General features: G+C 42.1%; 1 protein-coding gene across 25 annotated transcripts in view; it reads left to right on the top strand.

Moving 5' to 3' along the window:
* The window catches only part of NEDD4L (NEDD4 like E3 ubiquitin protein ligase), a 585723-nt gene that overhangs the window by 503861 nt on the left and 68474 nt on the right, over positions 1–13388 (top strand). For 21 of the 25 annotated variants that reach the window (XM_077462942.1, XM_077462949.1, XM_077462944.1 and 18 more), the window contains 2 exons: positions 8475–8606; positions 9814–9933. The exons of the other annotated variants lie outside the window; for them this stretch is intronic. In XM_077462942.1, the coding sequence (XP_077319068.1) occupies positions 8475–8606; positions 9814–9933 (252 nt within the window). The remainder of the gene's footprint in view (positions 1–8474; positions 8607–9813; positions 9934–13388) is intronic. 25 annotated transcript variants of the gene reach the window in all.

Genomic DNA, 13388 nt, shown 5'->3' with positions numbered 1-13388 from the left:
TTGAAGAGCATGAAGAGAACCTGTCGTTTTGTAACCTACATTATTCTGCAGAGGTGGAGAGTGGGAAAGGTAGACTTTATCTACATTTTAAATAATTTTAAGTAATTCCCAATGTACTTATTGGGAGGGGGGGTTAAAATAGGTAGTTGAACCATGTTTTTACTGCCCCTCTTAAGCTGCAAAAGCAGTCAGCCAAGGTTATTCAGAAGCCCCCCTGTCATGTTCAGCAGGCAGTACAGCCACTGAATACCTCCCATGTAAGTGAATGAGGCCACACCTCTACTCTCTGTAATGTGGTGCAGCATTTACAGGGTTCAAAAAGACAGTAACGAGGCAACATATCCCCTCATTACCATCTGTCAAACACCTCTAAAAAACTGATCAATCGTAGATTCATTTTCAGAGTGAAAGCATGGGCTGTTGCACGTCTAAATGTAACCTTAATATTTAGTTCATTGTCTTTGTATAGGCAAAAGATGATATGATGTCCTTTGTCTGCTGGAAGCAGTAGGAAGCATTTTCCCAGTCCAATTTCCTCTGCAGGAGGCAGTAGGAAGCATTTTCCCACTCCCCTCTCCTCTGCTGGAGGCAGTAGGAAGCATTTCCCCACTCCTCTCTCCTCTGCTGGAGGCAGTAGGAAGCATTTCCCCACTCCTCTGCTGGAGGCAGTAGGAAGCATTTCACCACTCCTCTCTCCTCTGCTGGAGGCAGTAGGAAGCATTTCCCCACTCCTCTCTCCTCTGCTGGAGGCAGTAGGAAGCATTTCCCCACTCCTCTCTCCTCTGCTGGAGGCAGTAGGAAGCGTTTCCCCACTCCTCTCTCCTCTGCTGGAGGCAGTAGGAAGCGTTTCCCCACTCCTCTGCTGGAGGCAGTAGGAAGCTTTTCCCCACTCCTCTCTCCTCTGCTGGAGGCAGTAGGAAGCATTTCCCCAGTCCCCTCGTCTCTGCTGAAGGCAGTAGGAAGCATTTCCCCAGTCCCCTCGTCTCTGCTGAAGGCAGTAGGAAGCATTTCCCTAATCCCTTCTCCTCCCATTGATCAAACTGCAACATTGTAACTTTGAAACAAGTCAAGGTGAGAGGCTCCAACAGGGGCCAATCTATATCAGACATTGGTGTCTTGTCTGTCCATTTAGACTGCACTCGGCAAGGCTGCCGAGCGCCATCCTAATGCATCTGGTCCAAATAAGCTGTTAGATGAGTGTGCCATTTCTAAATCAACATCTCTATCAAGGAATTAAAAGCTAACCCTGGATAGTGCCTGGGCAAAGCTGGCCCTGTCCTTCTCCAAAGAAAAGCAGATGAAGGCATCTGAGTTTTATACATGTACATATCACCTAGTATGTGTATACAGGAAAAATATATCTGATGCTAGGTCCACTTTCCATAGAAATTGGACATGCCTAAAAAACAACTTAATTAAAAAAATATACTAAAACATTCACTTCTAAGGCCGGGTTCACACCGCTGCGATGCGGAAACGCCGTGAATCCGCTGCGTTTTCCCGCATCGCATTACTCCCGCCGGCAGTTCACACTGCCCTATGCGGACGGCTGGGAGTGTCACTGATATGTTAATGACACCCCCAGATCCGTCCGCATATCGCAGTGCGATCTGCCGACTCGCACAGGAATCGGATCGCATGCTGTGAACCCCCATGCGATCCGATTCTGTTGCGGACCAAAAAAGGGTCCCGTGCGAGTTTTCTGCGGGACCGATGCAAATTCAGCCATACTATCTGTATGGCTGAACTCGCATCGCTACGGAGATCGGATGTGATTTGCGGTGCGAATCACATCCGGATCTCCCCCGCAGCAGTGTGAACCCGGCCTCAAGGAAGTAACACATTTTTTTTATTGTCATTATATTATCTTACATGATTTATATAGTGCCAACAGTTTGTGCAGCGCTTTACAATATATAGGGAGACAGTACAGTTAGAATACAATAAAATGCCAGAGCGTTGAGAAGGCTCTGCTCATAAGAGCTTGCAATCTAATTTGGGTTGATTTACTAAAACTGCAGAGTGCAAAATCTGGTGCAGCTCTGAAAAGAAACCAATCCGTTTCCAGTTTTTTTTTTTTTTTGTCAAAGTTTAATTGAACAAGCTGATGTTAGAAGCTGATTGGCTAGCGTTCACAGCTGCACCAGATTTTGCACTCTCCAGTTTTAGTAAATCAATCCCATCATCTACCTTCCCTTGTATCTTCCTCTGCACCATTATGTCAGTTACAATGCAATAGGTGTTTGTTTTGTGAAATTGTATTGCCCCACATGTTTTTGCATTGGGCTGTATACATGGTAAAGCCTGCTCGTATCTTCTGTAAATTGGTATCTTATTGTACAAACTGACACTCCTTTCTTAATCTACTTATAAGAAGTTCTTTTAAGCTCTTGGTGACAATACCTTAGTTATGTTTGTGATGCGTTTTTGTGAATATGTGCAGATTGAAATGTGTATCTTCTAAAATACTTGGTGGGAATGTGGGGAAAATCTTAAATTTGTTTTACTTTTTTTGTTATTTATGTTCAGGTGACCTGCACCATGTAAATGATCTTTTTAATGTCTATCAATTGTTTTTAACAAGTTTGTTCATCTGTGTATGTTTTAAATGATATATGTTGACTGCAGTACGTGGTTGTGCATGTATTGTCCAGGACTATGATGGAAATCCATACTTTTATAATGAAAAATTATAAAAGGAATACCTTTTCGCTTAAAAAAGGAAAAAAAGCAATTAATGTCTGTACGGTACATTGTATGTTGCAGTTGTTTGGTCAGATTAGGCAACCCGTCAGAGTTTGTAATGGAAGTGACGTTCTGTCACAGCCATCTTGGTACACCCAGCACTTGGCCACAGTAAGGATACAGTGAGAAGGTGGTGTTTCATCACATATGGCGAACCAACACATTTGGCTACCTGCTGGAGTGCGCAACGCCGGATTCCCGACCCGTCAGAATGTGACGTAACAGCGGCAAACTGACATATTTGTACACCCATCAGAGTCTTGCATTTCACATTTATTTTTTACCAGTAAACTGAACTTCTATAGTGACATACAATATTTAGCAAGCCGTCTGACTGTTTTGTTATTGAATTGTAAAAGCAGCGGTGTTCGGTCAGATTACTAAACCTGTGAGATCAGCAGGCTTGCCGCTGCTTTTACAATTCAACATCAAAACAGTCAGATTTCTAAATATTGTATTTCTCTATACTGTATAAACTCATATAATAAAAAAAAGTGCCACGCTAAAAAGTGCCTGTGTGTTTAATACACATGTATACACACACTGTACTATGTCTGTAGTAAACCACCTAAAATATTATAATGACACCATTAACTCAAATTGGTGTGCTCAATTATATTTCTGCATGTGAACTACTAATTGATTAGTATCTCTGCTTATCCTTATGTCCACACTCTACTACTGCCTATAGAAAATCATATGCATATAGTGCTAATGAGTGGCACAACTAATTTTTAATTAAAGTGACTCTGTGTATCGAAATAAAATATATCCGTTAATACTCAAATATCAATATCTGTCATAAAATAAATCCAATATATACGTGCTGAAAATATTCACAAACGTGTTCCCATGCACTAAGAAGTGCTGTGCGCAAAGTGCTATTGTGCTTGATTCACAAGCTGACATGCATTATATATACAGCCCATTCACAGTTCAAAACAGCCTTTCTCAAGTTTTGGAACACAGAGAAACGCTAGAAATAGTTTTCCGATCTCGGGGAACCCCTTCTAAAAATTAGAAATCTACATGTAGCACTAACCCCCAAAGGAGCTGCTGGTTATTTTTGGGCTTACCGTTACCTTCCGCTCTCCTTGTTGCACGTCTAGGGGATGTCCCGTGGTAGATGCCCCAGTAACTTGAGACTGACAATAGATCCACTTGAATGGATTTTATTAGCAAAACTCAAACCATTGAACAGTCTTTTAACTTGGGATCAGAGGGTTGGAAAAGGAAGTTCAGGTACTCTCAATGTCAGTCCAAAAACGTTAAAGAACTTGTTTACTTTGACTGCATCCAGAGAATAGCCATTCACAGCTGGATGAGCACTCGGGTTGGACCATCCCTCTCTCAGAAGGCCTAGCAGCCAACAAGGTGCTTACTCAGGAACAAAGTCTTTGTCACAGACGTTGAAGAACCCGTAGGGAAGGAAACTAAGCTGTAGAATACCTGGATCTTTTGGCTTGCTTGGCGATATCCACAAGACCGGATTCTCTCGGTAACTTCAGCCCTTCCAGGCTCTTGTTAAGAAAACCAAACCGTGCATGGTGTTCTAAAGAGTCCTCCCCTGGAATGCTTGAAGTACACTGGGTCTCTCCTGAACCAGAGACAGCACCCATCCACCTCAGAATTCTCCTCTAGTTTCCCCACCTTGGGCTAGACAGCCCAGAGGCATTAAAGTCAGGTGGATCCGCACCCCAGGCCATAATCTTCCTGGGGGATGGTCAGGAGGACCAGGACCATGTAATCAGCACATCATACTGGACCGGAACCCCGAACCATATGGCGTCCGCATCTTAAATACCCTCTCCCAGAGGGCACAGTGAGAGGGCCGCTCCCACTGACCTGGCTCCGAGAGAGAGTAACTTAAGCGCCTTACCAGACCATAGTTCCATGCCTGCCACAAGAGACAGTGCCCCCTGTGGCCAGGCTGAACATCTCACAGTCCAGTCAGACTGATACAGAAGTCAAATTTAGACAAATAAACCCAAACCAAACTGCGGTTAAGGCAGTGTTTCTCAAATCCAGTCCTCGGGCCCCCCCAACAGGTCATGTTTTCAGGTTTTCCATTATTTTTCACAGGTGATTTGATCAGTTTCACTGCCTTAGCAATTACCACAGCCGTTTCATCTGAGGGAAATCCTGAAAACATGACCTGTTGGGGGGGCCTGAGGACTGGATTTGAGAAACACTGGGTTAAGGCAAAGTTTAATTTTGGAAAATGCTCTTCAGGAGCCCGTCGCTAGATACAATAGTGTGATGGTCAGTGGGAAGAATGGTCCTTACACTTGTGGTCATTAGGAAGAATTACCTCTTTACAGATATCTAAAAAGATCAATGGTGTGAGTGGGATCTTATCTGAGAGGCAGAAATTGCCCAATGCTGAAGGAACCCCGAGCAACCTTTGGAGGAACCCTAGGGTTCCACAGAACCCTGGTTGAGAATCACTGGTTCAAAACATCCACAGCAACCGGTGATGGCAAAACGTGTCCTTGTGTCCACTCTCGTGCTCCCCCCTTCAGTATATGTGCTCGCCTTAGAGCGTGTGACTCTGCAATTAAGCCCTGTCAAAACATGCATATAAACCACCTCTGGGTTCAGTGTTTATGTTGAAAACCTGGGCTGGTTGCTGGTAACGTGTTCCACATGAGTATGATGAAAAAAAAAAACAACTTGATAGTGTGAAAACGTTTAAACAATTTATTGTATTGCTAAAACTTAGCCCCTACTGTGGGGTACTCACATTTTGTGGGTGCTACAGTGCACCACTCTTTACAAGCTCAGGGATACTGCTGAAGTAATGTGTCCTTTCCTTTAGCTGGGAATGCTCCACTGCCTCCTGCACCGTCCTGTCCCCTCCCCTATACGTGTCAGTACCGGGATTAACTTGTATCTTCCTCAGGAGGTGTAAAATCGGTTTACTGGAAAAAATAACAATGAAATGCAAGACTCAGATGGGTATACAAATATGTCCGCTTGCCGCTTTCTCACTGTATCCTTACTGTGGGGTGTACCAAGATGGCCGCGACGTAAAGTCACTGCCGTTACAAAATCTGACGAGTCGTCTAATCTGAGGAAACACAGTTATCAAAATGGTATCATGGAAGGCCAATAATGAAAGTTTTATTGGCAGCTGTTATATGTATAGGAATATAGATAACAAGATGACTGAAGCTTTTTAGACATCTCTCTTTTTATCAGAATTGGGACTGCTCACCTCTCCTCCCGATAATGGCAGTTGCTTATGCTTTGGCTTCAATTCTTTAAGTCCTCTTGCACACAAGACATCAAAAATGCCTCTTATAGGCACTGACCTTTGTTTTTTCAGCCGCTAAACGCCCCTCTGTGTTAGCCTATGTATCCATGCACACATGGGAGTTTACAGGTGTATAGAGGCAGCGGGAGCCAATGGCTCCTGGGGGAATCAATCTGTCCAATGAGGAGAGCGACAATGGCTGGAGCCACTGCGCTCGTGCACATCACTGGATCGGGCTCAGGTAAGAAAAAGGGGGGTCTGGGGGGTGGCTGCAGCACAGAAGGTTTTTCACCTTAATGCATACAATGCATTAAGGTGCAAATTCTTGAACCTTTATAACCCCTTTAAAGTATAACTAAAACATTTGTTTTTCTAGTTTAGGATAGTGAAGAGAGATTGGAACATCTGTCAGTTTTTATTGCTGTCTTCATCCCTGTTAGGGAGATTCACTCTCTCTATTTGTCCTGTGTACCATCATTCCCAAGAGTGAAAGTGAAAGAAAATCCAAAATGTTGGGTTGTCACCAGAACAGTAATAGAGGGGAAATCTTCCAATGGGGACACTATTTCTGGTTACCCTGGTGGCAACGATTTCCTCACACTTCCTGTTTTGTCTATGGGATAGGAAGTGAAGGAAAATCCCCTCTCCCCCCCCCCCCCCCCCCATGGGATACAGATCACAAAAACAAACCTGACAGGGGTTATAACCCTTCCTTACTCTATACAAAATTATAAAAAAATATATATATATTGCATTTAAGCCTACTTTAACAATCAGTCCACCCTGACAGTGTGGATCTCCAATAAGGACTTAGCCAGCCATCGTTTCTGTCTTGGAAATAAACAAATAAAAAAAGAAAGAAAAAAAAAGAAATGCATTTAATGTTTTTTTTTACATGTTCCTGTGCTTTGTCACTTTTAAAACACCCTTGTATACTTTGCAGAGAATAATGCCTGTGAACTACCAGACACTCCCAAATCCGTGTTTAAGCTGACAACGCTGTGTCTACTGCAATGAAATCCCAAACTGTGTTGTCAACCCATCGTAAGCTCTATTCTGCTTTACTACAGAACACCTCTCCGTTATGTCATGCAGATGAGGAGAGGGGGAGGAGTTCTGTATTCCAGCAGGAGAAAACTGGGCAGTTTGCTTGGAGCTTCATTGCAGCACAGACACATAGATATCAATGCAAATAGGAAGTTGGGAGCACACTGAATTTCTTGCAGATCAGCGGGTATTTTTTTGTAGTTGTGGTATTGTTAAAGAGGGGAAATATAAGGGAGGAACACATCCCCTTTCACACAGCACACAGGAACGGAGCTGAGGCTGTCAATCACATGCTGTGTTCTGGAACTCCCTCCCCTGTCTCCATATTTCTCTTGGTGTTGGAGAATTTTTCAGAAGTGATTCATGTTGATAGCAGAAGAACAAAGCAGCAGACAGAAATTACACGTAATTCTTTTAATTGAGACAAGTACACACTATAGAGGGATATGCTTTGTTAATTTTTCTTGTCTGAGGTTTACAACCACTTTAATTTTAGGAAAACCTCTTGAAATTGTACAGTATTTCATGCATTATGCTAAATATTGCATGGAGGACTCATTGACCCTTTGCCGGTCTTATGTGTTAAATTTACACACATGTGCTGTGTCACTCAGCGTGTGTTACCTTATGGCAGACAGTTTGTTTTGAATGGGATGCCAACATACAACAATGGGCAAAAAAATCGAGTAGACCCCCTTTCACACAGGCTGTCCGATCAGGTCCAGCCATTTTCAGGCATATCTGATCGGACGGCCCCAGTCTGCTATGGTGCGGCGGATATCCGCCAACACCCGCCACCATCCGATTCCACCAAAAAAAAAAACTATTCCCCATCTGTCTGGTGGATGGTTTGTTTCCATCCAATTTCCCCATAGAAAACAGCAGGACTGTGTCTGTGTCCGCTGTGCATAGCGCAACGAACACGGACCTGTCGCCCACCTGCTCAGAGGAGTGATTCAACCACTGAGCAAATGTATTCTGCTTAGCGAAGACGCTCATGTGCCTTGGGGTACCATTGAAAATTAATGGCACCACAACATGCTATTGGACGTAATGTGAGTTACCGCAATTGCAGAAGTGTGGTTCAGCCATGAATTTGACATGAACCCGTACTGCTTGTCATAGGTAACGATAACCAATAATCTTTGCCTTATCCTCTCAATTTAGTAATTCAATGTGAGACCTGAGCAGACCACCTTGGATGACAGAGCTAAAAGTATCTATTGGCTAATAGTCTGCTGCTTTTCTGATATAAGCCACTTCAGAGGCTGTATGTGTATGCACAGCCATACCGGGCTCCCATGTAAAGGAAAAAAAATAAAATAATATCTAATATATTTGGACAAGTTACATTAAAATGATCTGATATTCCTGGCGTTGATTGTGAGATATCACAGAATGACAATAGTTTCTTGCATATAAACAGCCATCGGTGGCCTATGTACATACCACCCCGGGGTTACCGTCAGGCTGGGAAGAAAGGAAAGACGCTAAAGGACGCACTTATTTCGTTAATCATAACAATCGCACCACAACATGGACCCGTCCCATCATACAGGTATGAAGATCTTGTTCCCAGAACACTCTATATTTCTCCATTTAGCTGGACTGAGTTGGAAACCATAAAGGTCTCAATCCATCCGACAATATGGCTTCTTATCTCAGAGACCCTTTACTGCAATATTGCCATGCTAGTTTGTGCCCTTTCCGGTAGCCATAGTATAGTCTGGTTGAAGTCCATTTATTTCAACCAATAAATATATTGATATGCCAACTGCTGCATATGTCTGGGTGGGGAATAGAGCTCACTTACCATTAGCACAAAGAAGACTACCCTATGCACATTCTTTTACATAAAAAAGTGTGTAGCCTCTTATTGGTAGAGGCAGTATGCAACAGAATATAGTCTCCTTACTGCCTCGCTGATGTGTTAATGAACGATTTGTATTTCTGTTCACATTTACCTCCAGTAGTAATTAACTAGGAACCCCTGTAGATGAAGTTATGCTTGCCTGCAGGGCCTCACTGTAGTCTTCCAGTGTGAAGTTCCTCCAGGGACCTCTTCCCCTTACTGCTCCTGCCAGCTGAGCATTGGTGTCAGGAGCTGATGCACAGGCTCTGGCTGGCAGCTGGAAAAGATGGGTTGGTTATTGATAGAGGAACAACAGAGGTGGGAGAAGGACAGTGGTAGGCACAAATTTACATACATATTTTCCTAATTGCCATCCAGCCAAAACTAAGGTGTTAGTCATGGGTGGATTCCTCCTTTAAAGTGCCCTATCGCCGCACTATACATACATCACTTATGTGTAGTTATTTCCTACACGTGTGGTTGTGTTTGAGGCTTCCTCTGCTTGACTGTCCACAACTGCTTTCTTCTCCTGGTCCTGAGGTTATGGGGCCAGCTTCAGAAAGTCTTAATGACTGCATACAATGGATGGTCAGGGCCACTGGAAGGGGAGCAGCTGTGAGCATTCAGGAAAAGCAGGCCTCCAACTCTATTCCCAAAATGTTGGAGATGGCACAAAGAAAAGCAAAGCCTCATGTTGCGTAACGGAAAAACACATTTGCGGCACTAAGGGAGTTTTAGTAAGTGCTCGTTGACTTGAATTAAGTAATGTTCTGAGCCCCCCTTAAATATTTTGGTAATTAGGCAAAATTAGCCCTCATTTTACTGCCATGTAGAACATTGCGTTCTTCAGCTGTTTTGTTTGTTGTAAGAAGGATGTCTTTAGGTTGCTAACTATGTTTTGCCTCTAAACCAGCATGCAGAAGATGGTGCAGTGGGATCCAACTCAAGCAGTAGCAATCATCTGAGCGAGCCTCAGATTAGGCGACCTCGTAGCCTCAGTTCCCCCACAGTCACTTTGTCCGCACCACTGGAGGTGAGAGTACTCTGCCTCTTTTAACTCAGACTGCTGCTTCTTCTTCTACCTCTTGTTTGCCAAGCCACCTCAGTCTTTACATTCATCGCCTAATATTCTCAGCGGCTGTAGATATCTAAAGCATCTTTTCTCTTCACTGTTCATTCTTCAAAATGCCAAACTCTACTTTCATCTGATCTTGTTCATCAACGCTTCGAAGCTTGTAATACTTCTTGATTATATTCTTCACTTTTCTTCTTGGCTTCTGCAGTGTTTTTACTCTTATGTTTTTCTTTTCTGCTGGACATATGTCTGTGTGCATGTATAATGTGGTTTTGTGCCTATTGGCGGGCTTGTTTTTTTTTATTTGTTGGTCTGAATAATGCAGGTTGGTTAGGTCATTTTTTCTTATACTTAAGTCTAATGCAATAAATCTTTGTACTACATGCCTATGGCCCAGATATGGACATTCAAATATTTACATATTCTAAACACATCATCAATAGGCTTTAAAGCAAGCCCTCAATAACCTCTGTAGCTGCACACATTGTGAAGCAATTGACCCTCACACAAAAAGCACTGAAGTCCTTTAACACTTGTACGACTCCAAAGTTGTGCCAACTTTGGAGTACAACATGCAGCTTTGACGCAACTCTGGGTGGTTGCAACTTGGATATGACTTTGACTAGTGTTAATGGACAACTGTTGCACAACTGTTGCATTGTACAACATTCAGGTACGACTTTCATGCAACTTTTGAGGGTTAACATTTAAGTATATAGACCTCAAGATGCATGAAAGTTGGACCAAAGTAGTGCATGAACTACTTTGAAGTCACTGCAAAAGTCTAGGTCTCAGCAGTCTATTCTCCCCTGTCCCTTTAGCAGCTGAACTCGTAAAGGTGCTTCTGTTATTTATTTTTAAGATGAATTTTTCCTAAGTGCTTCTGGTTGTACAGGTCAGTGAAAGCATCTTTACAGCTTATTATGAATATGTAAATATTTTAATGTCCATAGCTTGGCCACAATTACACTTTAAATATAATTTGCTTTTCTTTCAATACCCTTGTAATGTACGAATAGTAGTCAGCCAATTCCTTTGATGATGATGACATGCCACGTTCCAAGTGATGTCATTACACTATGACATTAGGCCACACTTCAGAGTTCTGGTGTATTAAAGTAGAAGTCACCCCAAACTTTTTTTTTTCAGATTTTTGGATAGAGTAGTGTCTGGAAATTTCGATTGGTGACTGTTGCCACCTTGGACAGAAATGGTGGAAAAATCCAAATGGACCACAATCCATCTGGTATTTTTGCTGCCTGTGTGCCTCTCTCATCTGGGGTCCCAGGTGGTATCAGTTACCAATGGAGGTTCCAACAATCTAAAACATAAATAGATGGATACAAATCTAATCGCTAAAATCTTAAGCCTTAAAGTTTATTTGCATGTTTGCAGCCAAATTGGGATCACACATACTTTACTTTTGTTACATGTAGGCATTCACATTGCATTACCTGACAAAAAAATGGATTTGTTCCTTTTTATTTGTAGGAACATCCTATACAATTCTATTGAATTTTCTTTTTCTATGTAAGGTTAAGGAGGAGGAGTAATGTTTGCCATTATTATTAACTCTGTACTGTGCAGACAAATCTCACTATTAGTTGTGAACTAAATTTCGTTAAAGATCTTGGGATGGTGCATTGTATCTTAGTGCACTTTCCCTCAGTTTGTTCCTCAAATTGCACTTTGAATTAGTTCAGAATAGCTTGCAGTCCTATGTTATAAAATGCCCCAAAGTAGAAAGATGGGAGAGATTGTTTTTGTTTTGTTTTTTCTTGACTTTTGCTTTTTTAATTAGGTATGCTGTGAATGGGACCACACAACTAACATATAGTGGGTTTTCTCAAATTTGACTGTAAAAGAGTAGCTACATTTTAACATGCTAAAGCCCAACAGGTGCAGTGTTTTCAGCTTTTAAAAAAAAAATATATTTGATATCCTTCATTAAATCCATTATTGATATTTTATTGACCTTGTTACTATGCCTCAGTGGGCTGAGACTGGATAGTATGTCAGGAGTGCCACGTCTGGCTCCTCGCTGAATCGAAACAGTTTCTATGAATAGACAACAGTTCCGGTGTTGTGCCTCGGCCCTTCTGCTGTGCCATCCACAAAGTGTAACACAATGACGACCCAAAAAGAAAATGCAGCGCTCACATATACAGTTAAAAGATAATGATGATGAATGCGTAACTAAATATAACCATATGAGTGTGAAAACACAAGTAAGATATAAAAACGAAAAATAAATGAAGGAATAATGTCCACCAATGTGAAGAAAGTGTACAAAACAGGAAGGATTGAGTGAAAAAGTCCTGGTGTAAATAGACACTGTCAGTAACTTGACATCACAGAGGCATCAATGGGAACAGGAGGCATCAGTGAAAACATGACAGAAAGATCTTGCTAGAGGAACTACCACCAACTGTGTGAAGGCTTACCGGAGGCAGTGGACTTAAAGGTGCAAATACCTCTTAAGTCATGCATGCTTGTGGTGATATTCACTGTTTAAAGTGGAAGCAATCACAGATCCAGGTCACCATGATCACAATTCTGGGTCTGAACTGTACTGGTCATCAGCAAGTTCACAGTAAAACACACGGATGAAGTTCATATGGAGAGGAGGAGGACCAAAGGATATCCACGTACTCGCACGATGAAACCAAAAATGAAAGAAAGGTTCCACATAGTGTGATATTGTTTAAATAAAATTGATTTTAATAAAAAGAGGGTAAACAGGAACACTCACATTTCAAATGTAGATAAAAGGCTCTTACAGAAACATGGAATAGCACATTGATGTTGACCCCCCATGGGTCGAGTCCTGTCAACATCATTGCGCTATTCCATGTTTCTGCAAGAGCCTTTTATCTACATTTGAAATGTGAGTGTTCCTGTTTACCCTCTTTTTATTAAAATCAATTTTTTTTAAACGATATCACACTATGTGGAAACTTTCTTTCATTTTTGGTTTCGTCATGTGAGTACGTGGATATTATTTGGTCCTCCTCCTCTCCATATGAACTTCATCCGTGTGTTTTACTGTGAACTTGCCGATGGCCAGTACCAATCAGACCCAGAATTGTAATCGTGGTGACCTGAATCTATGATTGTTTCCACTTTAATAAGTGAATATCACCACAAGCCTGCATGACTTAAGAGGTTATATGCCCTTTTAAGTCCACTGCCTCCGGTCAGCCTTCACACAGTTGGTGGTGGATCCTCTAGCAAGATCTTTCTGTCACGTTTCCTGTTCCCCATTGATGCCTCTGTGATGTCAACTTACTGACAGTATCTATTTACACCAGGACTTTTTCACTCAATCCTTCCCTTCCTGTTTTGTACACTGTCTTCACATTGGTGGACATTATTCATTCATTTATTTTTCGTTTTTATATCCTACTTGTGTT

Source organism: Lithobates pipiens, unplaced genomic scaffold, assembly GCF_037356315.1.
Source record: "Lithobates pipiens isolate NorthernLeopardFrog02 unplaced genomic scaffold, aLitPip1_a1.2 Scaffold_3, whole genome shotgun sequence".
In the NCBI taxonomy this organism is placed as follows: Eukaryota; Metazoa; Chordata; class Amphibia; order Anura; family Ranidae; genus Lithobates; species Lithobates pipiens.
Note: the sequence above shows the minus strand (reverse complement) of the source record. Positions and strands in the feature narration are given on the sequence as shown.